Raw genomic sequence first — 27643 nt, 5'->3', positions numbered from 1 at the left:
AATTTGTGGTTCATCTGTGAAATGAGTGGAACAAATGCAGGAAAATTAAAATAGTGCTTGTATGTTTTCAGTAGCCATGTCAAACTCGTTTCTTAGCTAGGGCCATTTGACTTACCAATTCAAAAGTCCAGCCTACATGTTGAAAGCAACTACTACTACTACTGTTTCTTCTTCTTTCTTCTTGCCGGCCCCCGTGGCAGAATGGTTAGCACATCACGCTATGATGCGAGGGGTCCTGGGTTCAAATCCCGGCCTGGGGATGAATATTTGTGAATGTCCTTTCATCAATTTCATCATGTCATCAATCATTCCCATCTTCGCAAATTAGCAGTGGCACAAAAAGTGAAGTAAAATAAAGCAAGTCAATCGATCTTCTTTCTTCTTCTTCTACTACTTACTAGTACTGCTTTTGCATCATAAGACACCCAATAATAATAGTTTTAATCAGGGGTAGAAAAATGCAGAGTTCCCAGTCACCATGCCACCTGAAAATTTTCACCTGAAGCCTGAATTTTCAAATTCACTGCTAAAGAAATATATATGTATATTTAATATTTCGAGTTTGCTTATGGAAATATCCATTGCTTTTTTTAAAAAATACTAACGAGTACAGTATGTGTTTTAATGTTTGCATGTTTTCTGTATCACATGTATCATTAAATTAAAATAATAAGCATAAAAAAGAAAAAAATTAAAGTGCTCCCCTGTGCTTTGCACCATGCCATGAAAACATATAGGGGATGTGGGGTTAGGGCCCCACACTTTCTTGATCTCGGCCGAGCTGGGGGTGATGTGATCAGCACCATGCTCCTGGCCTCCTTTACCCCCCAGAGTTTCCTCCAGGTACCCACCCACTTTATACGATGCTGGGTGGGCGCCGGAGCCACTTGAACAGGTTGAAAAAGTCCCGGTTCTACTTGCCGGGGATCAAACCCGGGTTCCTTGCATGCTAGTCAGACGCCCTAACGACTGAGCTACCGTGGCTTAGAATGATAAGCATGCCAATTTAATTTTTTTCACTGTTGTTAACCTAATTTTAAAACATGCTGCAATATGGTAGAGTTGGCCATATGTTAGAATGTAGTGCATAGTTAACCAGTTGAGCCTCCTTTAGGAATGGCACTCTGGTGCAAGAATTAGTAATTTTTAATCCAATATTTGATTATTTAATAAATTAAATGTTTTAAGATGATATTCCAAAATGTGTAGCTTTGTCTTAGTTGAATTCATGGCTTTCTTAGACCATATTTGCCAAAAAAAAGAAAGCTAGCGCCTGAACTTGTTTTAGTTTTTTCTACCCCTAGTCTTAATTGTTTTCAAATTAAGGTAAATGCAATTTGTTCCAAGAGTCTAGCAAAATACTTGTGAACCACCTCGATCTTTTCCGGAGAAGCTTTGACTGCCCCTGACCAAATTGTAGCACCATTTTTGAACACCAGTCACACTCAAATTAATGTTATTTAAAAAAAAAAAACGTGCACTTTGATTACACTTTGCATAGATAGGAATATATATATGTCTCCTTTCATAAACCACTTCTCGGTATACAGTAAATGGCAAATTAATTGCATACTTGAATATGCATTTTATTTGTAATATGGTAACTAACTTACGTAGATGTCATGAACATTAACTGTTTGTATATTGTCCATGGGAGAATTTCCGCCTACGCTGGCATGGATCAGCATAGAGTCCATGAAGTAACGTAAGTTTACATGTGGTTTTGAGAACATATTGTAGCTTACGTAATGTTTCAGATTCATATTTACATTATTACATGACAAATTTAACAGTTGTGGCAATATGTCATGATAGAAGTTGTGGAGGGGTTGTTATGGTGCCAAACTTGAAATTTACTCAATAATAATAATAATCTCAGGAAGTAAAAACAAGTCCATAATTCCTTGTATAAGAGTATACATCATTCAATAGTTCAGTGCTATTTTCAACCCTACGGTTGTGTATGGTTGGGGCATTTTTTTTTTTGTATAGAAATTGTTTTTTCTCCAATGTTTTTTTCTAATTACTAAACCTTACATGATCTTTATGAGCATGACCTTGGCAACACTGAACAAAGCGATATATGATTTAATTTGTTTGTTTGTGGGTACCTGGAGGAAACTCTGGGGGGGTAAAGGCAGGCAGGGGCATGGGACGTGGTGCTGATCACATCACCCCCATCTTCGGCCATGATCAAGAAAGTGTGGGGCCCTAACCCCACACCCCTATATGCCTTCATGGCATGGTACATAGCACAGGGGAGCACTTTACTTTTTTCTTTTAGGTATCCCATTTTATGAGAGTAGTATTTAATTTCAAATGGCCGTTTTGAGGCTGAAACCACCCTGCCATCTAAAAGTTAACAATTTCTTATTTGATTTTGCTATACAATAAAGTAGAGTCTTCTTTATAGCCAAGGTGTTAGTGTTCTCACCTTTGATGCAAATGGTCCCAGGTTCAATTCCTGATGGAACCCACAAAATTTCAATGTTGACCCAACCAGTCTCAAGAGTCAAGAAAACAGCAGCGATATGCTGACCACGTATGGTCACCAATGAAGAGCCACTTGGCAGAGTCAATTGCTCCATTGAGTAAAGTAATGGTATTGTATGGCAAAGTAACATGTTACTTTCAAAGTTCTGTTGTGCAAAATGAGAGTAATGCATTACTTTGGAAGAAGAGTGATGTAATGTTTCCTTTTTTTTTTCTTTTAGCAACTTCCCCAACTCTGATAAACTGTGAATAAATAACTAGATTATGTGTAATCTTACACTTATTTTGTTTATAGATAACACAAACACTGAACTGGTTGGTGAGGATGACATCAGATGTTGAAACCAACATAGTAGCGGTGGAAAGAATAAAGGAATATGGGGAAACACCACAGGTAACTTCTTTACTTTCATTGGGCCACAATTGTAGCGCATGCTTTTATCTTATATATAAAACTTGTAATAGGCAATGTTATTCACAGTGTGATGTGTATTCTGAAAATTCTCTAATACTGGCCCAAAGTCTAGCAAAATTTTGTGTTTAAAGTGTATTTTCTTTGCCTGAGTTTAACCCTTTGTGGACTGTCATGAAAATACTGTTTTTTTTTCCATGAGACTGAATTTTTGCTGTTTTTTTTTTTTTAGAAAATCGTAGAAAATATGTTGCTAAGCTTGTTATTTATTTATTTATCATTTTTTTCTGTAATGTACAAGACATCATCTTTCCACAGACATATATTTCTCACATTTATGGAAATTTTTCTGGAACAATTTCTTGAAAGAAAAAGTTATGCATTGTAATGAAAAATAACTGAAAAACTTCTTTGGATTGAAATCATCACCAATCATCACTAGCTGCGGAATCCTCGTAAAGAATTTCCACAATGTTCATGTTAATTGTTCAGTGCTGTTCTCGATTATAAGCAAAAGTGCAATGTAATTTGACACTAGTAAAAGCATAATTCATCAATGAAGAAAATGTGACATCTAGCAGTTGGAATTTGAGAGAGGTAGTTGAAACACATGGTCCTCCTCCGTAGCCGAGCGGGTTAAGGCATTCGCTGCGGGACGGCGTAGGTTCGAATCCGGCTCTGGTCGGAATTTATTCGGCCTATGTATAGGGCCGGTGGCAACCCACCATCGTGAGGAAATTTGGGAGCTTCGAATGAGTAAGCATAATCCGGTCCCGGAAACCTACTATAATGGCTGGGGATACGTCGGGCTGACTCCCCGACTATTCCAATACTGGTTGCAGATCTCCACGCTTAGAGGAGGTGACGAAGGAAAGCGTGGGAGGGAGACCGGCAGTCGGTAGGTAAGCCAACGTCCTTCAGGGCTGTTGCGCAAAGGATTATTATTATTATTATTAGTTGAAACACATGTGCACAAGAGACACAGTGCAATTATAGCCTATTGTTCATTCACAATACGAGTGTACAGAGAACAATGGGTGATGACTATCGCCCATCTTATTGGGCAGTAGTTGTATGACAGGGTATGCCCATCGCTCGTCCAGAATATGTTAAAGCAGAACCAGAGTTTTGTTTTGCTGTTTGCAGTTGAGATAATCCTTTATTCACAAAAATCCCAACGAGTATCGGTGGTTGATTAGATTCCAACTTATTCTTTCCAATACTGGTATTGGTTCAGCCCTACTCCTAAACTATGAATGCTACGAATGTAAAACTGTGTACTGACAACTACAGTCCATCACAAAAATAATAGCACCACTGTGCTTTTGCTCTGCTATGAATTATGTGATCTTCCAGCAACTGGACGATATAGAAAACAATTTATTTTGTTCTGAGCCTGTGAACCGGACCAGAGCAAGGGTTGATAAAATTTATGATTATTATTAAATCGTCCTCCTCCGTGGCCGTGCGGTCTAAGGTGCTGTGCTTTGGACTCCGATTGCGGGACTACATGGATTAGAGTCTGCCTGGGTTAAGTCTCTAGGTTTTCATCCTGTGTATAGGACAGGTGGCAAACCACCATCGTGAGGAAATTGGGAAACTACGAATAACGTAACCTGGTCTCGAATATATCCTATAATGGCTGAGGGTTCTACGTGCTGACCCCACGTCACCCCATTATCGTTTGAAGATCTCCAAACGTCTAGGTAGGATTGTGGGAGGGAGACTGACAGTCGGGAGATAGGCAGGGGCTCTTCAAGGGCTGTCGAGCATGGGTTATTGTTATTATTAAATCACGCTAAACATGCAATTTTTAAGAGTGCTGCTATTTTTTTCTGACAGGCTGTATATGTGATGTAAAGGTTCTTGATTGGTCCATTGATTTCTCTAATCTAATTAACTGTCAAATGCAGTCAGTAGCTATTGATTAGTCTGACACTACTAATGGTATGAAGATAAAATTTAGGAGACTGAAGTACCTACCTAATACTGTCTTATTGTGACACATATAGTTTTCATCAGTGCATTCCACTTTAAGCAGCCTAAGATTTCTTAGTTCTTTTACACTGGCTAAAGTAAAGAATTATTCAAATTGTTGTTGACAGTGTATGCGAGACAATAATGAGTTACATTACCTCTGCAGGAAGCTCCATGGGACATTCCATCCAGCAGACCCAACAGAGACTGGCCCGCCAAGGGACAGGTGGATTTCAAAGGGTACAAGACTCGTTACAGGGAAGGCTTGGACCTTGTCCTCCATGGCATCTCCTGCAGTGTTACTGGAGGGGAAAAGGTTGGTTTTTGTATTTGGTTTTCTGTAGCATTGACACTAGATGATACCTTCCCAGAGTCTTGCAAAAGGAATAATTTTCATTAATTTTGTGTCACCAGTGTCTGGCAAAAGTGAATTTCTTGATTAGTTCAGAAATAGTACAAGTGCCATTTTTGTCAAGTTGAGTTCATCCTACTTCATGAAGAAAGTCCAAAAACACCGAAAACCATAATCATTGTTACTAATATAGCTATAGTCTATGTGCCTCCATGGAGTAAGACAAACTCAACTAGGGTGGCTACTCACTGGGAATTCCTTGAATTCCAGGAATTATGCGTGAATTATTGGCTCCTGGAATTATATGTGAATTCTGCGGGAATTTTGCTCCTTAGACGTGAAAAATTGCAACTTTTATTAATCCAGATCTCATTTAATCTATTCATATTCATAAATGTTCAGAGGCATGTTTTTCACATTTTAGATTTTGTGTTTGTCGAGGAACTAAAAGAAAGATGCATTGGAAAGTAGTACAAAACAGAATTCTTATCCAAACTCGTGGTAGGACAAATGTATAACGTTAGTAGGCTAGGATAATTGCTAGATGCGAGAAAAGATCCCAGAGGAAAGTACAGTACAGTAATGGAATTAGTATAGATTCCTATTTGAGCATCTCGTTCAGGCTTTCCTTATTTTATCATATTTTTATGAACAATCTTATCATTTCTAAAACTGTGACATTTATGTACGAGTACATTATCGGAGATAGACCATTATTTTGCATCATTTATATTTCTTTAGGATAGAAGTACCAAGTCTAGTATTACTTTCCAGAACTGTAAATATTATTTTTTCTCATTTGTCACAATCTGTGACAGTTCAGGAAAGCAATATACGAGACCTGCTTGATGTGCTTTATCAAAAATTTGGTACTTTTCTTATCCAAGCATCCTCCTACAAAAAATATTGTTTTATGCAACATGATCTTCAACTGTAAAGAAATTTTCAGAGAGAAAATTCTTTCAGGACTCGAACTAGAAAATTTTGAGATGTGCTAGTGATCTATATGGCCAGGTCCTACTATGATGATTCTGAATTGTGTTTATTGAACGACAAAACACTAGAAATACAATGCCATATATTGTGTGTTTTGGTGTTTTTGCCCCTATTGTTTTATGTAAGACAAGGAATATTGTAAAGGTAAAGTTTTCCCCTGTACAGTCACTAGCAATATAAATGGGATATAGAGATCCTGCAATACTCGCTTCCCTGCAAGACATTGTATATGTTGCCCAACTCTACGGGGATAAACTGATTTTAATAGATAATTTTTAATGGCAACTTCTACCAACCCCATAGATTTAGGCAACACACATGACACCTTGCAGGCAAACGAGTATTTCAGGATCTATATATCCCATTTATATTGCTGGTGACTGTACATTGCACCATGCCATTCAGGAATACAGAAGGTGTGGAGGATAGAGCTTCATACATTTCTCGATCTCGGCCATACTGGAGGTGATGTGATCAGCACTATGCTCCATCCACCTTAACCCCCAGGTGCACGTTGATGAGAGGCTGGGCGAGCCACAGAACTACTTCTGCAGGGACATTTTCTGAATATTACAATATTCTCACCTGAAATCACCAACCTCGGGATTAGAACTCTGGTTACTTAACGAACCACAAAGTGTATTCAGTTGAATTAAATTAGATCTTTTTGGCTCATTGGAACCATAAAAACCTTTTGTATTGTTAATATATATGTGTGTGTGTGTGAGGGTGGTGGGTTAATGAGTAAAGTTGAAATAGAGGAAACTATTGCATGTACCCTTAAATATTTTGCCTTGAATTTTTTGAAAGTTCGCCTTGAAAACTGGGAATTATACTTGAATTTTTTCATGGTAACTATTCTGATCAAGTGAGCTATGGTCACCTATTGCAAGAATCTTGTTTAAGTACAATTATTTTAGTATTCTAATTATCTCGTATTCAGAATTAGGAATGTTTTAACGCAAGATGCCAATATATTCAACTGGCATAGTTGAAATGAAATATTTGTATATTAAAATGTAAATATTCTGAACAGCTTTAAATTATTACAGTGTATCAATATTGGGTATCCACAGTTGTATACAGGTTGTGTAATAAGTTATTCCTTATCACCGTGACCAGAGACAACCTTCGCCGGCGAAGCCACTGGGTGCACTGAACTCACAAAGATTTGCTTGACGCTTGCCTAGCAGGAAAAATTCGTACTACGGAAGCTCCGCCCAGCACAGCGCTTTTACGGTTTTTTTTTGGGTACCCACTCGTATATAGTGATTCCTTGTACATCTGGTCCCAGTTAGCCTGTCTCTGTATTAAGTGGACTTAAAACTCTAAACTCTATGCTGCTTAAAGCTGAATCTTATTTGTAAAAATAGAGAGCAAGCTGCATATTGCAACATGCTGTGACATTTGGGGAGGAGGGGTGATGTGATCAGTAGCATGCTCTGGCTGCCTTTACCTCCCAGGGCTGTCCCTGTGTCTCCATTTATTAGAGGCTGGTTAAGCCCCAGAGTAACTTCATGCAGAAACATGTTTGGGCAAATATCCCTCCTGAGAACCACTCCCAGGCCTCCTGCATGGCAGTCGGAAACCCAACCGACTGGACCATCTTGGCTCTGAATCTTAGCGGTAGCTTTAAAGTTATTTTCTAGGAATAATTAAAAATAGTATGTATATTGTGACAGTGATAATATTCCATGTTGTCCACTTTCAGGTTGGAATTGTTGGAAGGACTGGTGCTGGGAAGTCTTCGTTGACACTCGCCCTCTTCCGAATCATTGAATCGGCTGGTGGTTCTATTGTGATTGATGGGGAGGACATAGCAAAAATGGGATTGCACGCCCTGCGTTCTCGGTTAACAATCATTCCTCAGGTAAGGAGTAGAAGCATGAACCAAGATGGATGCCAGTGGTATTGGTTCATTAAAACACATTGCAATCATCAGACAAAAGTAGTAATTATCAGCAATAACGAGAATAGTTTGTGTTGTTGAAAGTTGAGTGCAAGGCACTTTTTACATGTCTTTAGCAGCTGAAATGCAGCATAAATCTCTTTCTCTGCAACACTCTTTGTAATCCTACGCTTTTGTAGACATCGTTGATACTGAAAAATACTAATGTGAAATTGCAAACATCCATTAATGTCTATATTTAATGTGTGTGACAAGTAAGTGACAGCAGTTGGTTTTACCTTGGAAAATTAAACCATGGACTTTGACATAAAAGTAATAACAAAATGGCAGAAGTTTGCACTTAATTACAGGACAATAAAATTATCTAATAATTTTACCTATGAACTGAGACACTGAAATGCCGGTATGCAACAATACCAATACATTAATGATTAATCTGTATCATTCATTCTTTGTAATCACCCTGTCACCTTGCAGTTTATTATTTTGCGGTAATATCAAAAACGTGGCTGAGAAATATTTGTGATTCTGAAAAATATATATTTGATATAGGGATGGGTCGATGTGAAATTTTGGCCAATAGCAATAAAGTACCGATATCGAAAACCGATATTCTACCAATCCGATATAAAGATGCAAATGGTCCTTGAACCTGAATGGTTCATTCACCTCCTTAATAAATGTTTGTTTTCAGGTGACTGCAGTGCAAAGGAAGTTGCATATTACTTTTTTTAAAAAAGTAGTGCATGGAGATTAGCTATTAAAATTAAACAAAATGGCAGAATTTTGCACTAAATAAAAAGATATTTATAGATATATGGGATCGGTAAAATAATCTAATTTTACCAATACAATATGCCTATATTGGCCAATACCGATAGAGTACAAATAATCGGTCCCGTTCCTTATTTGATATATTGATATGCATGGATAATATGATTACAAAAATAAAATACATGCCTATCTTGTTTCTCAGAAGATAATATAGAAGGATATTGTGGCTCAGGCAGTTTTTTTTGTCTACATTTACCTTTTCTCAACAGTTGAAACTAGCAAGAGAACACAATAATTTTTTTGTTGTAAACACAGTAGAACCCCTATTTTACATTCCCAGATTGTACATTTTTCCACATTATGCATTCAATCTTGATGATCCCAGCACAGCAAAATGGTATAAAGTTTTCTACGATTTTATATTTTCCCATATTTTAAGTATTTTCAGTTTGGTTCCCTGAAAAACGTAGAATTGAGGATCCACTGTAGTCTTGTTTTCAGCTGATAATGATCCAACGTGATGAAAAATAACACTTCTTCTGTTAGTGTAGTTTACATTTTCTATGTATTCAGTCTTACCATAAATACTGTCACTACTTTGGAAAGTGACTTCTCACCGGTCAACAGCTTCCCATGGTGAGAATGAACATATGAGTCAGTGTTGTGTTTCGTTGACACTGGAACTGTGAATTACAGGGTCAGCCATGCACAAAAAGTACTGTGCAACTGGTGAAATCAGTTATGGCTCATGAACTGATATGTTACGAAGTTAATTAGGACTAAAAGCTTACAAACTACATGCAGGTCACTTTCTCACAGCTGAGTTAAAGTGTCGGAGGACAATAAAAACTAAATGCCTACCGGAACGTTATGCACAAAATGAGCATGGAAGAATTCTGTTCAATTAAAAAATGATTGCTGTTAAGGAGGCTGTCCACATGCAAAATTAGAGACTGTATGCCGTAAGTTCATGAGAAACTATTGCAAAGGGTCCAGAGGGGACACCATCCACTTTCAGTTATGGTCTGGTGCGGGGTGAGCTATGATGGCGCCCCTAAGCTCCATTTCTGTAAGAAAGGGGTCTAAACATCAGCCCCAGGAGGCAGTGGTCAAGAATGTCGGCAATACTCTCTTTCATGGTCAGGAGTGGGATTTTCAGCAGGATACTACACTAGCTCATAAGGCTCAACCAACGAGGCAATGGCGTGAGACTAATGTGTCCAGCTTCATTTCCCCCACAGATTAGCCATCTGGTCGTCCAGGCCTCAACCCTCTGGACTACAAATTGTGATCTGTGCTAAAGCCATGCCTTGCAAGAAAATGCATCCCTGTATTGCCAGTCTGAAGCTATATCTTGTGAAGACAAGGGCAGATTCCCCTCTCATTGTAATGAGACTTAGGATGTGTGGGCCAAAGGTGATCATTTTGAACGACGATTAGTGCTTTGTGTACACAATATATCAGTGTGACACATATCTATGAGATATTAAAATATCTTAAAGCATCTTCTGTTATTCCTTTCAGAACTTTGTGACAGTATTTATGGTAAGACTGGATTGACTAGGTATCAGATTTCATGTAGATCACATGTGTAGATGTATTCTGTGCACATCACTGCATAAAAGGTAGAGTGGAACCAATTTTTTATTTTTTCTGTTCCTCTCTTTCCTGTTTAGGACCCAGTGTTGTTCTCAGGAACTTTACGAGGAAACTTGGACCCTTTCAACTGCTACTCGGACGACGACTTGTGGAAAGCCCTGGAGCTGGCCCATCTCAAGAGCTTCATAAAGACTTTGGCTACTGGTCTCAACCATGAAGTTGCGGAAGGTGGAGAAAATCTCAGGTAAAGTGGTTCTACTGAGTAAAGGAAACTACTGATTAAATTAGGCTGCTGAAAAAAATTGTCATTGATATTTTTTCCAGATGCAGTAGACTCTTTTTAATTTGAACTCCAAGAGGATATGAAAGAAAAATTCAATGTACAAAAACATGCATTACTAAAGAAAATCTACAAAACAAGACTACTGTACTATACTATGTCCCAGCTAACTGTGGAGCAGGCAAAGAAAAACAAGTTTCTGCGCAAGTAGTGAAGTGAGACGGCTCCACCAATGAACACGTGAGAGGAACGGAATTACGTGAAGTGGTGGAAAGTGACTGCAGTTACCATCCTTCCCAGTAACGTGTACTGCTAATGCTTCGCCCTGGCCACTTGCTTCTCTGATGCTATGCACGGCCTTTCTCCACAGTTAGTTGAGACAGAGTATACAGTACCTTACCGTATAAATTGTCCTATTTTATGCATGGTTCTATAGTGGAAGCCAAAAACAATTCCCTTCATAATAGGAATTAAGCTACCAGTAAATGGAAAATGCATTTGTTCTGTTCTCATTTAAAGAAGTTGATGATTTTTGTTTGTTAATTTTTACACAGCGTGAAACAAGTCATCACTATTCTTTGCTTGAGATCCGACAAGCCAGGCTTTGACATTGCAAATAATATACCCTGACTAATCACAGCTGACAACCGATAAGAAAACTTTCACAAATCATTGCCTAGTGGGGGTTCAAGGAACGCACACGAAAGGGGTGGGTAATCCCCACTTTTCTCTACATGCACTATTTAGTTTCTGTCTATATCTTGGAATGTTTGCTAAATATTCATACCCCTACAAAAATCACTGTTTTCCACAAGTTCTGTTGTGCTTTACAAGAGCTATGGAAGGTTTCCACAAACTTGTTACAACAGCATTTTCAACACGGCAACCTTCATCACTTATTATATCATCTAGACTCTAGAGAGATTCAAGCTCTGGGACTTTAAGACCTTTCATGTAATATATGTTTTTCCTAGATCTTGGACGGCATAAAAATAAATGATTGAAAGAAATGTAACCATTTTGTACATGGCATGTAAATTTAACAAATACACTCAACACACATTTTAATATGTATACAGATGTATAAGCTAATATGTAACACTTGAAATCAAAATGCATATATTTGAAAAAAATATCTGTCCATCTCACCACTGTCCTATTTACAGGACACCTGTGTTTTAATTTAATCTTTCATCTGGAATTTGTGAAAAATTTGTGAATATGGTCATTGGTATTGTGAGTAGTCGTGCTTTGATGTATGTTTCAAACTGTTATTGTGAAAAATCAACCAAGGTTAATAAATTTGAATGCAATAAAGTAAATACATGTTAATAAAAAGGTAATAATTTAATAATGATTATCTCTATTATAAATGATATTTTAGAATTTAAAATAAAATATTGACATGTAGTTTCCTGTGTACTATATACATGATAAAAAATTTTACCCTTCTGTCCTTTACATAGGACAATGATAAGAAATAGGTTAAAACATAAATTACTTACAAATGATGCACCCATTGTGATATTTTATAAACAAGTAAGCTTTCATTGTTTTCACAATTTTAAATCTTTTTGCAGTGTTGGCCAGAGGCAGCTGATATGTCTGGCGAGAGCTTTGTTACGGAAAACAAAAGTATTAATACTGGATGAAGCCACGGCAGCAGTGGATTTAGAAACTGATGATCTCATTCAGGTAAATACACTATCTAAAGTATTTTATATTTCTCCGTTCAGTGCAGTATAATAATTGCTGCCAGAGCAGCTTTTTTATTGGGTGGCACATGGTTGGTGCCTCAAGCTCCATTGCCACTGTTCACTGGCTTTCAAGACTGGAGCCCAGTGCTTCTTCTTTTCAGGGGTCTTCCACTGGAAATCGAACCTGGGACCATTCGCACCAAAGCAAGAAGGCTACACCAAAGCCATGTAATAATAATACATTAAAATTGCTACATTTGAGTGTACCTTATTTCTTAATACTGCTTAAAATGTAATTTTGTACAGGGTGGGGCAGTAAAACCTGGTGATTTTTAAAATGATGTAACAAATGTAAAAATAATATTTACACCAGCATTAAGTGTGGAACATAACATCTTGCAAATGGTATTTTAACAATGAAAGCACGGTGTGTTGGGTTCCACGGCTCCGTGCTGACTGAAATGGCAGCTAGTGAGGCGTGGAATCCTCACCACAACCCCTCTCACAACCCCACCACGTACTGTGATGCAATAAGAAAACAACAATTGGCAGGTTTTTTCTTCCCTAGAAAAAGAGAAGTTTCAGCGACCGACTCCAGCAGTGTGTGAACCAAAATGGGCGCCATATGCAAGATGTTATTTCCCTCACTTAATGTTGGTGTAAATCATAATTGTATTTTTTCAATAATATTGGCTAGCACATGAATATAGACAAACTGGCTTCATTTATTGCGTTATATCCTTTTAAATCATCATGTTTTTCTTCCCCACACACTGTATAAATATTAGGGATACACCAATATGAAATTTATGTAAATTCTGATCCAATATCAAATGTAGACAATTCCTTTACAAAACAAGGGCATATGAAGTACTTGTTTAGAACCAGACTGTAAGAACTGGATAGGTAGAAAATTGTACAATGAATTTTTGTTAGGTATGTCGAATGCACAATGTTGCAACATGTATTATACTATTTCTCTAGAGAGTTCCCATATTTATTAAGAAATTTGGCATGTCGTATCCCTTGTCAAAGAAACTTGCCACCAAGCTGTTAAAAAGTCACTGTTGGAATCATCTTCTCTTCTTTAAAACTCTTGAGTGTACCTTATTTCTTAATACTGCTTAAAATGTAATTTTGTACAGGGTGGGACAGTAAAACCTGGTGATTTTTAAAATGATGTAACAAATGTAAAAATAATATTTACACCAGCATTAAGTGTGGAACATAACATCTTGCAAATGGTATTTTAACAATGAAAGCACGGTGTGTTGGGTTCCACATTACCTTCACTCACTCACATGACAATGAAGATGTTGCATACATGGCTGCTAGGAAGCTATCAGTTAGTACAAGCTGCCAATTACTACAGGAAAACCTCGTTAATACGAAGTTCAAGGGACCAAAAAATGTCAACTTCGTATTAAACGACTTCGAGTTATCCAAACTTTTCAAGATGGCGCCTGTTTTCAGGTGTAAATAAAGTAGAGTATAAATTAGCCCCACAAAGGATATTTTATACTTGGTGGTAGCTCAGAAAATAAGCTTTATATGTACTATATAATAATAATGTACGTTTTAAAGGAAGTGTAAAAAATGTTACATAAAATGAGAACACTGAGCTTAACGCGGACACAAAGATTACAAGAAGTCGGTTAACACCATTTATCCTGCCTAGTTATACAACCGGTTATGCACGGGATGCATGTTGTGGCAAAAAGTCTTATAAAAAAACGGTATTTTCTTTTAATTGTGCAAAGTTGTTGCTCTTCCACGAAATTCTTACAATTTTAGTTCATAAGAAACCAGTTTGCACGGAGACCTATGGAAAAGAAAACAATCTCGTTTATTGCAAGAAGTGAATCTTGACAGTAGTCACACGCGAGCAAGAGACGGGAGATAATCGGACAGAATGAATATTGGATTTTATGTACTAGAACATTGTCCGTTACAGGATTAACGCAACCTTTCCCTGGCACAAAACAAAAAAATCGGGCCTGTAAATTTCATTCTGGTTCGGCTGTCTAAAACACATCGTAAAAAAAAGTCAGGTATTCTTTGCTTCAGTTAACTTCATATTTGCCCCCCCCCTCCCCTTTTTCAGGGAGCAGTCCAAACTCTTCCTCAACTTGCATTGTAATCAACTCTGAAAAAGTAAACACACAACTTGCGATGTTTGCACCCAATGTGTATCCTAGGACACATTAAACAGTGCCGCACTCGATAATCACTCTGGTTTGGATCCCACTTTAAACTGTATATTTAGTCCCGCTTAGTTCGGCAGTATAAAATGAACTAAAAACAAGTTTTACGAAACTTGCGTATTTTCAGATTAATCTACAATTTATTGTAGGTTTCAGGAGTATTCTGGAGGTCAAACACTCGCTCCGCCAAAACTTTTCCTCTCGTATTCCTACATTGAGCATTGCGTGTTTTTTTTTTTTTTTTTTTTTTTTTTTTAACAGCAGCACGCTAATGGTTCTGAAGAAAAGCGGGGATTATATGGCTTTGCGAGATTCAAAACAATGAAGCATTGAAGCTTATTCCTTCCCACTGGATGAGTCATTGCAGTTATCAGCAAGCCAGAGGTTTCCAGACGCGCCAGCTGCAACGTAAACACAATGAGACTGGCCGGAAGTTCGAGCAGCAGGTGGCAGAAGGGAAATCATGGCATTTTAAAGATAACGCAGTTGTCGAAGACCAAACTTTTATCAGCAGTGTGAAAAATCACATTACCATGCACACCAGTGGCGGATAATGAGCTGTTGTAGGAGAAGGAAGGGGGTCACTTTTCTTTTACTTATCATGCGGTTCTTGTTCGTTTTAAAAAGGTTTTCAGAACTGGTTGCTTTTTTTAAGACGCCAAAGGAGCCGGTGTGCGCACACGAGCAAGCAAGAATATCGTGGCCGAAACAATTAGCAACGGACCCCCCCCCTCTGTTTGCTGATAGATAAAGGGGAGAAGTCACGCAGACAACAAACACTGTTTTGGCAAATTTTATGACCGGCACAGTTGGGAAACGTATGAAGCGGGAAACTGGAGTTGCAACATACGTAAGATTGATGTCAACTTTTGCGGGAAACCTAGATGACAACGCATTAAGCGGGTTGACGATCTTTAGTTGGCCTATGCGGCTTTGATTACCTGTAACAGTTTCCCTTTTTTTATGAGGTTCTACAGGGCACAAAGAACACGCTTTTAATTAAAGTGGTTACGGGAAGTTGTCTGCTACAAAGCCAAAAGTTGCTCGCTAACGGGAAATTGCTGTATCTCGAGCTCGGAGCTAGACAGATTGGTGAGACTTCCAGGCGCCACGCGTCTTGTATTTTGGAACATTCGTGAGATCTTATCTCGCATTTCTCATCTGGCACTGGTGAATATTTCCAAGGTGGCGCATTCAGCGGGGAAAGAGTTTGACCTCCCATGCACATTGACAAAGAATGTCAATGTCCAGCGGGAAGTTGTCAGCAGTTCTTAGGACAAGGAAACATGTCAAGGTCAAGTTAAAATAACGTCCAAGCTCTTTCCACATTCGATCTTCTCTTGTCGACTTACGCAGGTGTCTACTTCGAATTAAGCGAAACCAGTTTTGCGGAAGGGTCTTGTAAACAACTTCGTATTAAAAATTATCCGTATTTCGATTTATCCGTACTGAAATACATTATAAATCCTATCTTATCGGCTGGGGAATGGGTAGAACTTCGGATTAAAGGGTACTTCGTATTAACCAATATCGTATTAACGAGGTTTTCCTGTATATATTAGGCATGAGCCGATATGAATTTTTGGCCGATACCGATAAAGTACCGATATAAAATTTACCAATACTGATAACTGATATTCTACTGATCCGATATAAAATTAGAAATGGTCCTTGAAGAACCTGAAATATTCATTGATCTCCTTAATAAATATGTGTTTCATGGTGACTGCAGTGCAAGAGAAATTGCATATTTAGACATTTACTTTTTTAGAAAGCAGGGCATCGAGATTATCCATAAAAATTACAACAAAATGGCAGAATTTTGCACTAAATTATCAGATATTTATCGATATATCGGATCAGTATAATTATTGGTAATTTTACCAATAACCGATATGCCTATATTGGCGGATACCGATAGAGTACCGATTAATCGGTCCCATCCCTACTATAAACTAACTAAATCAGCATATGTTTTTTTCCAAAAAGTTAAGAACTTAAACATTGAAATATATTGACAGATAATTTGTATAATTTAGAAGCAGACAATGGGCTCTAGAATTGTATTAGTGTGATTAGAAGTGCTAATCTCTTACTACTTTTTTTTTTTCCAGAGAACGATACGATCAGAGTTCAAAGCTTGCACAGTGCTTACAATTGCCCATAGGTTAAACACTATAATGGATAGTGACAGGTTAGTGTAGAATTTAACTATTTATCTTATTATTGTGTAATACTTAAACAATTTCTTATGTAAAATGTAATTAGAACTTATGTTTTAGAATTTGTCTTCTCTTTGACAGTTTCTTTTATTTTTTGTTACTTGTATTATACTTCTAACCATTATGTGGAAAATTGTTGCTTTCCATTTATCTAAATTATAAAAAATATGTTAAGAAATTGCTTCCAAGTAATAATCAAGTACTAATTTAGCAATGAAATATTTTTTCATGCTTTGAATAAAGAAAGTCATAGCAAATTTATGTATGGAAATCAAATATTCACTTGTCTGCGAAACTTGTAATGTTGCTTGGCGATCTTCTGCCGCTTTTGATTTTGCAGCATGCAAAGTATAGAGTATAGAGTATACAGCATGAAAAAGTAGAAGTGGTTGTCCCCTATCATGCTACCAAGGCCAACTATCTCGTCAAAACTCTTTACTTTTATGACATCAATGAAGCTCACAATCCAACTGGCATAATAGGATACAATCTTAGCAAATACAAACTATACTTCTTCCCTTCTTTCCCCTTGATAACCCAGGTGTATACAATGCAGTGTGTGTGTGTGTGTGTGTGTGTGTGTGCAAGGCCCATGACATCAGCAGAAAAACTACAGCTGAACCCAACAGATGCAAAAAAAAAAAGACCAGCCCAACCACACTTACATCAAATACAAGCATCACAAAATCGGGAATGTACGAGGGGCGTTTACAAATGATTTAGACAGGGGCTGGTATTCGAACCCTGGAATAGGCAAGCAGATTAGAATTGAAATAGTCGACCTTGAAGAGTGAATAATGATGCGGGAGGCCGGTAGATGTCAGGAGTAGTGTGACTAGCGTGCCATTTTACGGGCAACGTGTGTGGCGTCACTGACAGATCATGGAGTGTGTATATCACGGGGAGAGGTGGACTGCGTGGTTCCTGTGGAAAGGAGGGAACAGGCCAGCAACCATTTACAGCAGATTAGACGCATTGTGTGGTGACAGTGCCTCGTCACGTGCGACAGTGTTTAACTGGGTTAGTGGATTTGCAAGTGGGAACGAAAGTGTTGAGAAGAGGAAGAGATTCATGACAATGCTTGTCCGCATACCAGCCACCGCACTGAGGATAAGCTGAGATCACTGGGGTTCACTGTGTTGGCACATCCTCCTTACTCAGCAGACCTTGCACTGAGTGACTACGCCCTCTTCAAGGAAATGAAGCCCCTACGTGGTGTCAGATTTCTGGACAATGACGGCCCCCAAGCAGCTGTCAGAGACTGGGTACGTCACACCCCAAGAGATTGGTAGCGTGCAGCCGTAGGAAAGCTACTGGAGAGGTGGCAACATTGCATCGCTCTTCAGGGAGAATATGTGGAAAGGGCTGAAGCCTAACCTGAGAGCCCGGACCATCCACGACATGATATGTGTCATTAGTCTAAATCATTTGTAGACACCCCTCATATATTCCAGACATATAGTTCAGTCTCTTGTTGGCACAATCAAGGAAACATGCCATCATGCACTTCGCACATGAATAAAACATCGGCAGTGGACAGGCAAACAACAGTGCACCTACTGCATGCCCCAATACTAAGCAACATTGCAATTAAGTTCTCAAGATGATGTGGCTTGCGGATAAGTGGGTGTGCTTCATTTCAGTATATTAATGAAATATTCTTTCCTAAGTTTTCATGAAACTGGTATTTTTACATGTAAATTTTTTGCTATCAAGCTCTCATTCAGAAACTGTTCTTCTTGTCCTTAACCTGACAGGATATGCACGCTGTGCTGGGACGTAAGGATGCATGCTGGGTAAAAAATACCCAGAAGAAAAATTACTTCTTAACCCGTAACTGGTGTGGCTTGGTCCCTGTAGCCCGCAGCCTATTACAACGCTCTCGTTCTCTGAAGCAATGACATGTACTTCCCTCTCCTTTTCGGTAGCTTCATATTTTGGAATATCACGTAACCTGCCGGTGCCACTTTGCTAGCTGCGTTTTCGTTTCTGAGCAATAGACACCTGTGGGTCCCACGGACCACGCGATACTGTTTGCGTAAGTCTTTTTGGCAAGGAACCTTGTTCGAGAATCTAAGTTGATGATCCGTTTTTTAGTCAAAATATTCTTGAAATAAAAAATCAACTTGAATAAGTTGGAAGTGGAAGTGATTTATCAGATCTGGAGTCTGATCATAAAAGTGATAATGAGGTACTTATCTCCACTGACTATCACTACGATCAAATAGCTTCTCCCCCTCATTTTGACATTGTGCAGAATTTTTTTTGTCTTCGTTGGGTAACTACATGTATGTTCTGTGATAATTAAACAACCAAATGATTTTTTTGTATCTAGTCCCCTGAAAATGTATCTACAGAACGGTTTACGAAAGACGAACAGATTTTTGTAGCTTAGATAAATTGAGTAATAAAAACCATGATAACGAAAATGTGGACAAACATTTATGATAATTCCATAAAGAAGGTCCAAAATAGACGAGAATTTGTGAAAAAGTTTGCTACTGTTTTGATAACTTACGGAAATAGTGGATTCTAGTTGGTGGTCCACGGGACCACGCCACGCGATTTGCATTACAATGTGTCACCATGCCAGTTACGGGTTAAGTCCAAATGTTGATTGTTTTAAAACATGTAAATAGTAATACCTTCATTGATTAATCTAATTTTATTCATTATGAACATTGTACCAAACATGTTGAAATACCAAACTGACACTTACGAGCACTCATTGGGTGAAATTTACCCAGGCAGTGTTTCTACAGCCCTGTGGGTGGTACAAAGCAAAGAGCCAATACAAGGTCCTGACACTCGGAAGGGCTCACTGGAAAAGCCCTGAGAAGGGTGGCCTCAGACACTCATCAGATGTGATCAAAAATTATATTTCAAAATTGGCTGGGTAATTTTTACCCATACGTACATCCTTACAGGTTAAATTATGTTTAAGCAGAATTTTCTTCAATATTTGAATCCACATAGATGTGTTATTGCAAGTTGTTTCGTCAGATTCACAATTCCAATTCATTATCATGGTCATGATTAGCCTATAGGTAGTGAAGCAACATAAAATAACAGTAATAAAGTTCTGAATGAGAGTTTAGTGTCGAGAACTGCTGTGTGCAGTAGGGCTTAGCAGATATTGATGCCAGTATGTTGGTATTTACATACTGATACCGGCGAATACTTTTGGGGCGTTCGCCTTTCGCAGGGTCTGCAAAAAGCACTTTTGCAGAATTCATTTTTGTTGTAAACATTCACAGGGAAAGTTTAACATTTGTCTCTTACCTGAATAGGCCTAGAAATTAATTTAATATAATTTATTCCATTAATTTCCACATCAAATAACTAATGAAATACAGAAGCATCACTTAAGTACGTCTTCATTCAAGTATTAGCATCATCAATAATTTTAACAGCAGCACTAATTATAATTAGCCCAATAAATGTAAACCACAATTCCCACTCTCTTATCCTTATAGGCTTCTGCATAATGGATGAAACATTTGACCAAGTAACGTTGCAACAGTTTACGACAAAGTAACGAAGGTCTGTGGAATTTGGTAGCGCGTAGAGCAACTTGTGGCAAAACGATCTGCGCATGAGCGAGTTCATTCACTTCAGCCACAGACCAGAAGTGAGGGGGGGGGGGGGTAAATCTTATTTGAATAGCCCCAGTGACCCCCACAATAAACTTCGCCATAATGCAAGAGTAGATACATTAATTCTACATACACATTGATTCTGAAAGATATTGCATACATTTATTTTATTTATTTACATTGATGAACCCAAAAGGCTGACGACCAGTTAAGGAGTTCAGGTTACATAATGGAACAGAGATACAGGTTATCATACATGCTTCAGTGAGCGTTATTTGAGTGTGTTTTCATTACAGCGTTTGTTTTAAAATTGCATATAAAACGTACGGAATAAATCAATATTTTTACTACACTGTGGACGATATCTGCAATCAGATTTTAGCAAACAAACAAAATGACTCGTCATATTGTGCTGCTTTTTGTGACTCTTCATGTTGTGTTGCATTGTGTCGCATCGTGTCAGATCCAGTGTGCGACTGGCCTTACTTGTTACAATTTTCTAGCATTATTATCAGAATTAGTGAGGGTATTTGTTAGTGCTGAGTCGATACCGATGCCGATACTCTTACCGATTCCCACCGATACCGATACTTGTTAATTGCAATAATCAAAAATTTGTTCAAAATATTAATCAATATTGGTGTGTAAATATTCTTCTGCTATTATGTGCATCAAATTACCAAGAAATTTGCTTTAGAATATTCAAGAGTTACATCAGAATATGAAAATAGATGTTATGTAATTACAAAATATAGTTTTTGGTGCAAAATAAAAAGAAATTTCGAATTTTGCATAATTTCCAGGATGATTAGACTCCGAGAATGTGTAGCGTGGCATTTTTACGGATCCCGTGAAAGTGTCATGTGGCATTATTGCTGATCCCGTGAAAGTGTCACGTGGCATTTTTGCAGATCCCATTAAACTTTCGCGTGCCATTTTTGCGGATCCCGTGCAAGTGTCATGTGGCATTTTTTGTGGATCCCGTGAAAGTGTCACATGGCATTTTTGCGGATCCCATGAAAGACCAAAATGCTGGAAAACTATCGGCTAGCATAGTTAGATGAATTACAACCGATACTTTCTGATACCAATACATTGGCATCGACTCAGACCTAGTCTAAAATATTGTGAAATGTAAAAAATTATTTAAAAATTAATCCTTTCTAGGGTTATGGTACTCGACAGAGGACGGATAGTAGAGTTTGAGTCCCCAGATAGCCTGCTGCAGAAGAGGACTTCAGTATTTTATGGCATGGCTAAAGATGCTGGACTCGTTGGTTAAGGGTGCAAGCAAACCACCCAGAAAAGCTTTATTTTTGTACAAAACAAAACCAGATGAGCTGAGCCAAGTCATCACAGTGTTAATATTCAAAGACTCCACAGTGCTGGAGGATTCTGCAGGGTACAGTAATCATAGAGGTAACAGAGGGGAACAGCATCGTTCATTTGTTTATGAAATTAACGTGTTCGGTGCTTAAAAACTACTATATGAGCCGTAGCCTATAACGGTAATTGTTTTATAATGCTTATTGTTTACATAATAGTGAAAAAGAGAAATACGAATCATGACCAGATGTTATCGTTTCAATGTAGTGTAGTGTTTTTTTTTTAAAAAAAAATCATTCTTATTTATCATTATGAACTTTGTAGAGAATATTTTAGTGTTCTTTTGCTTGAATCATTTCCGTATCATTTGTATGTGAATAATGACATGTGATTTTTGTACTTGAAGTATTATCAGGAAAAGAACTATGCCTAAGCAATATAAATATATATATAAATAATATAACAATAGAGATCTGGTTTGTACTAATTTTTGTTGTCACCCTGTCTTAAATCAGGCAGCTTGCAAATGCAAAATTTGTTTTTTCTTTATAATAAAAAAATAATAATTTTAATGTATTGATTTTTGCAAGGAGAAATTGTATGATTGCAAAGTGTATTTCAAGATTTTTATACATATTTCTGTGAAAAGAATAATAATATACTGTTTCATTCTATTTTCATATTTGTTATTCATTTGTATCACTTTGAAAGTGACCATAGATCTAAAGCAGTGTTCTCAAACTCCAACCTCTGACAGGTGACTTTCAGGTTCTGAAAGAACTTTAGGCTTGCATGAGTACTGATTGAAGTAGAAAAGGTAGCTCAGTTGGTAGAGCATCTGACTGCTATGCAGGAGACCCGGGTTCGATGCCTGCCATACAATTCCTGTCCTGGAGAGAAAATCAGCTTTGTAAATGTGTTCTAGACAGCAAGGAACCTTTTTTCCCCGAATGAACTTAAGTACGGTCTATGAACCTTTTTTCCGGATTAATTTAAATACTTCCCAGGAAGCTTTTTTTCCGGCTGAATTTAAATACGGTCCAGGAACTTTTTTTTTTTCTGGATCAATTTAAATAACGGAACTTTTTTTCCAGCTGAATTTAAATATGGTCCAGGTACCTTATTTCATTGAAACAATACACAACTTGGACTGAATTGAAGTTTTGTGAGAAAAAAGATTCTGGTCATGCAGCAGAACCAATTAGAATTTAAAGTTTACTGGACCTTTCACAACCCTGCTTGGAGCTGTTCTACAAGGTAAGTTCTTACCCTTCTTTATTGTCTTTGTGGGGGTGCAAGTAGATAGCCCGAGGAAAGCTTCAAGTTTTACTACTAGATTAGTAAGGTTTTCTGTAGATGCAGATTAACCATGCAGACACAGGTATTTTAGAACAGATATTAACAAGTGTATTTTTTTTTAGGGGCCACAAATTTAGTTTCAAGCCATGCACATGTATCTCTTTCAAATGTAAAGATCTACTCCTGTCTAGCCACTTCTGATCCACGTTTTACAGCACTTGTCTTCAAGTATGTTGCTTATTTAAGGTGGCCATGTGGTTCAGTGGCTCCCAAAAATACTGTACGTACCATGTGCAATATGTATTAAAATGTACTAAAAATTTTGTTTCTTTCCAAAATGCCTTTTAAAGTTTTATTTGTGAAATATGCCATTTTTAGTGCATGGCAGGAAACATATGCAATTATTTTCTTAAACAAAAGCAGTTTTCACGAGCGTCCCCATTGGTGTAGACAACACAACACGCACAGAGCCTCGATGGACAATTTACTTGTATGCTCCCACAGTGCACCCCGCCTCCCCATTTTGTTTATTAGCGATGTAGTTTCTTGAAACTAAATCGGAGTGATATTAATTTCTGATAACTGGAAGAGAAAATTGGGGATATTTTCCTTTACTTCAATGAAGGCCACAGTCAGGATTCTTTATTGGAGGAAGGTGGAGGCTTCATACAATCAAATATATACTGTTGTATTTTTGCTTGATATGGTTTTAAAAAAGTACTGTTATGGGAACTCTTGAATTAACATCATTTGCAGTATTGAAGTTTTGCAGCCAATCTTCACATACTTGTGAGTTGAAAGTCAGCAACAGGTGTACCTTCTCATCCCTATGTTCCTCGGTGTTATGGTCAACTTGTGTAAATAAATTTAAAAAGACAACGAATTTGTAGATATAAGGTGACGGCGTGTACTGCTATATACCCTCGACTACAATACGGGAAATGTACGTAGGAGTGCTTTCTGCAAATTACTTCTTCAAAAATCTTCAGTCTTGTACATTGCTTTACTGTGTTTGTTTAAGTGTTAAGAATTAACTTGAGGTAAAATGCATGATGAATTGCAAAAGTAAATTATAGATAAGGGCCATTCCATCGTTACTGCCGTAACATTCAGAAGTGTTCTTGAGAGACGGTTTTTCATTTTTCACTCCACATGCATAATATTAACAATACACATAGAAAAAAGATTGTTCATATGCAAATAAAAGCTACTTAAATTTGGTTATTTATTATTTTCACACAGCAGAATATGAAATAGACTGTTTCTGACGTAACACAAAAAGGACATAGTTGTTACAGTTTCATGCATGTTGCAAAAACTCTGTGAGATATAAAGAAATAGAAACAATCGTGATACAAGTTATTTTTGCGATGTATATGTTTATCTCAAATAACATATTTTTTTAAAATTTACTGAAGTTGTTACTGATGTAACATGTCTTTGTTATTGGAAAAAATGGGCAATAAACTTTAGCAATACAATTTTACATTTTAGGAGCATTCTGCAACATTCCATGCACAAATCTTACTTTTGGGTTTCTGACAACCACTCTTACAACTGTTTATTATTTTTTATTAATTCCTATAAAATAGAAAGTTCTGGCTTAGTTTGTGCACTTTCACTCTACTTTTTGAATTTGCTCGACTTCATACCAACTTTTTGAATCCACTTTAGGTACAGAAGGGTAATTGAAGCTGAATGAACAGTTTAAAGTGGGTCCCAACCACTATATACCTTCACAGGACATCGAACCCCTGACCCCCTTGAATACAAGTTGACAACATCATTGAGGAGGCCAACTCTTCTTTTTCAAAACACGTACATTGCAAGTTTACAATTTATATTCAGCCAACCTTTGTGATTGAATAGCTATTTCTCCATGTTCACATTGAAGGCAAAGGAAAATTCTTTATCTGGTTGAGTGAGTGCCTGCACAAGTTACACGTTATAAGCCTTCAGTTGCAAACGCTTATAAAGCACATCCCATACCGTAGAGCAGGGGTTGGCAAACATTTTCTGTAAAGGGCCAAACATTAAATATTTTACACTCTGCGGGCAAAGTCGACTCGTGAAGAGCCAAGGAACCTTGTTAATTAATTTGTCACTGATGTTGCTCCCAATAACCTCAACTCTTCGAGAAACTGTTCTCGTGAAAAGGATGAAGTATTAAATACATCCATTTTCTCTGGACACATTTCTTCAGCAGCTACAATCAAACGTGATTTAATAAACTCACCATCAGTAAACGGTTTTCCTTCCTTGGCTAACAAATGAGCTATACGTAAACTTACTTTAGTTGCAACCTCATTTTCATTTTTCATTTTCGTGAACAAACTGCGTTGTAATGAAATACTCAGTTTTAAAGTTTCTAATTTGACTGATCGTTACTTCCCTATTAGTTGGGAATATTGTGTCGAAAGCTTAGTCTCGTAATGTCTATGTAGTACATTACACTACTCTTGTAGTACAACTATAGTGTCACTGCACAATAAACACAATGCTTTGCCATCTAATTCAGTAACAGAATAATTCTCACTCCACTCTGCCTTAAAAGCACGACATTCGAAGTCCACATGATGGACAGTGACATGATAGATATGCACTGATATAAAACCGAGAACAAAATGTCGTAGAACAGCAATACACGTGACACTGGTAACACTGCCTAACTAGTAGCGAGCGGGGAGCGTTGACCCCATGCGAAGTTAGCTGGGAGCACCACACACGGTCTTTCTCGCAACTCCTCAACTCGAGGTTAGCCGTTAGAGCGCATAACCAGCCATAGACACAATACGTATCGACAAACGTAGGAATGTTCCCATACACTGCAATGAACGCTGAAATATTATTTGGTCTAGGAATTAATTTGTGCGCTTCGGACAATAGATGGCGTAACGAGCGTATCGTCCCATAGTTCCGTGTATCCACACATGCGTTGAAAACTCCTGTCAGCGCGCATCGTTCGTAGTATAGGGCAGTTGATTGACGAGTCAACAACAGCATTTTGTAGTCAACTGAACATGGCGCAGTTCGTGCCAGATAAAGTGTTTTTGCGGGGTGTTCTGCTTTATTACTTTAACATGCAGAAAAGTGCTACCGAAAGTCATCGTATTTTGGTGGAAGTGTATGGTGACCATGCGCTAGCTGAGCGAATGTGTCAGAAGTGGTTTGCACGGTTTAGAAGTGGTGATTTCGGCCTGGAAGACCAAGAGCGACCTGGACAGCCAAAAGACGAAGAATTGAGAGCATTGCTCGATCAGGATTCGTGTCAAACGCAGGAAGAACTTGCAGAAGCATTAGGCATTGATCAAACAACAGTTTCCAAACGCCTCAAAGCCATGGGAATGATTCAAAAGATGTCACATTGGGTTCCACATCAATTGAAAGAGAGACATTGAAAGACGAAAAACCATTTGCGAATTGCTGCTTCAAAGACAGAAAAGAAAGGGGTTTTTGCATCGCATTGTTACTGGCGATGAGAAGTGGATCCATTACGAGAACCTGAAATGAAAAAAGGCCTGGGTGAAGCCAGGTGAACCAGGTCCATCACAACCGAAACGAGATATTCACTGTGCAAAGGTTATGCTGTGCATATGGTGGGATATGAAAGGTGTGGTGTACTATGAGCTGCTGCAACCGGGTGAAACTATTAATGGAGAACGTTATCGACGACAATTAATGCGTTTGAAGCAAGCTCTGGCCAGAAAACGACCAGAATGGGAGAACAGACATGATAAACTTATTTTTCAACATGATAACGCTCGCCCACATGTCGCAGAACCGGGCAAAACCTATTTAGAAAATGTCGGATGGGAAGTTTTACCCCACCCGCCGTATTCACCAGACGTTGCTCCTTCGGACTACTACTTGTTTGATTGCATGAATAACGATTTGATTGGACAGCGGTTCACTTCTTCAGAAGATATCGAAAAATGGGTCTCTGACTGGATCGCTTCAAAGGATTAGGACTTCTTTCACCATGGAATCCATAACTTGCCTGACAGATGGGCGAAAGTGGTGGCTCACGATGGACAATATTTTTCTTAAGGTATTTATGTATTTTGTGTTTGAACTACAGCTTCAATGTGTGCGTAACAACCGCACGAATTAATTCCTAGACCAAATACTTCCATATAATTTTCGCGTTTCATTAAATATTATCCCACTTTGAAATTCTTAGCTCACGGGCCATAGAAAAAGAGGCGGGGGGCCGTAGTTTGCCAACCCCTGCCATGGAGTGTGGCATTTCCAATCCACGACTTGCTTTTCGAAATGAGTTCTTTGGATTGTACTGGAAGGCTTGCCACACACTATCCACTGCTCCCACTAATTATGATAGGTGCCCATGTTTTGCCTTTGCGCTGGTAAACTTTCTCCATATATTGCGCACACCAACACTTAATGTAGTTCTTATCAGATGAATCAAACCAAAACTCGAGTCGAAAACTGACATCGAAAACAAAACCATTTCTGCTGTTTGGTCAGCACTATTTCTGTACAAACAGTT

At 38.0% G+C, this 27643-nt stretch overlaps 1 protein-coding gene across 14 annotated transcripts in view; it reads left to right on the top strand.

The window, feature by feature from the left end:
* The window catches only part of MRP (Multidrug-Resistance like Protein 1), a 212893-nt gene extending 190382 nt beyond the window's left edge, over positions 1–22511 (top strand). For all 14 annotated transcript variants that reach the window (XM_083125089.1, XM_083125086.1, XM_083125087.1 and 11 more), the window contains 7 exons: positions 2789–2887; positions 5049–5198; positions 7942–8100; positions 10590–10756; positions 12373–12487; positions 16808–16887; positions 21679–22511. In XM_083125089.1, the coding sequence (XP_082981215.1) occupies positions 2789–2887; positions 5049–5198; positions 7942–8100; positions 10590–10756; positions 12373–12487; positions 16808–16887; positions 21679–21793 (885 nt within the window). In that variant the 3' untranslated portion in view covers positions 21794–22511. The remainder of the gene's footprint in view (positions 1–2788; positions 2888–5048; positions 5199–7941; positions 8101–10589; positions 10757–12372; positions 12488–16807; positions 16888–21678) is intronic.
* The last annotated feature ends 5132 nt before the right edge of the window (positions 22512–27643 follow it).

The sequence above is a fragment of the Lepisma saccharinum genome, chromosome 7 (assembly GCF_977018435.1).
Source record: "Lepisma saccharinum chromosome 7, izLepSacc3.1, whole genome shotgun sequence".
NCBI classification, from domain to species: Eukaryota; Metazoa; Arthropoda; class Insecta; order Zygentoma; family Lepismatidae; genus Lepisma; species Lepisma saccharinum.
This window is presented reverse-complemented; position numbering and strand designations above follow the sequence as displayed.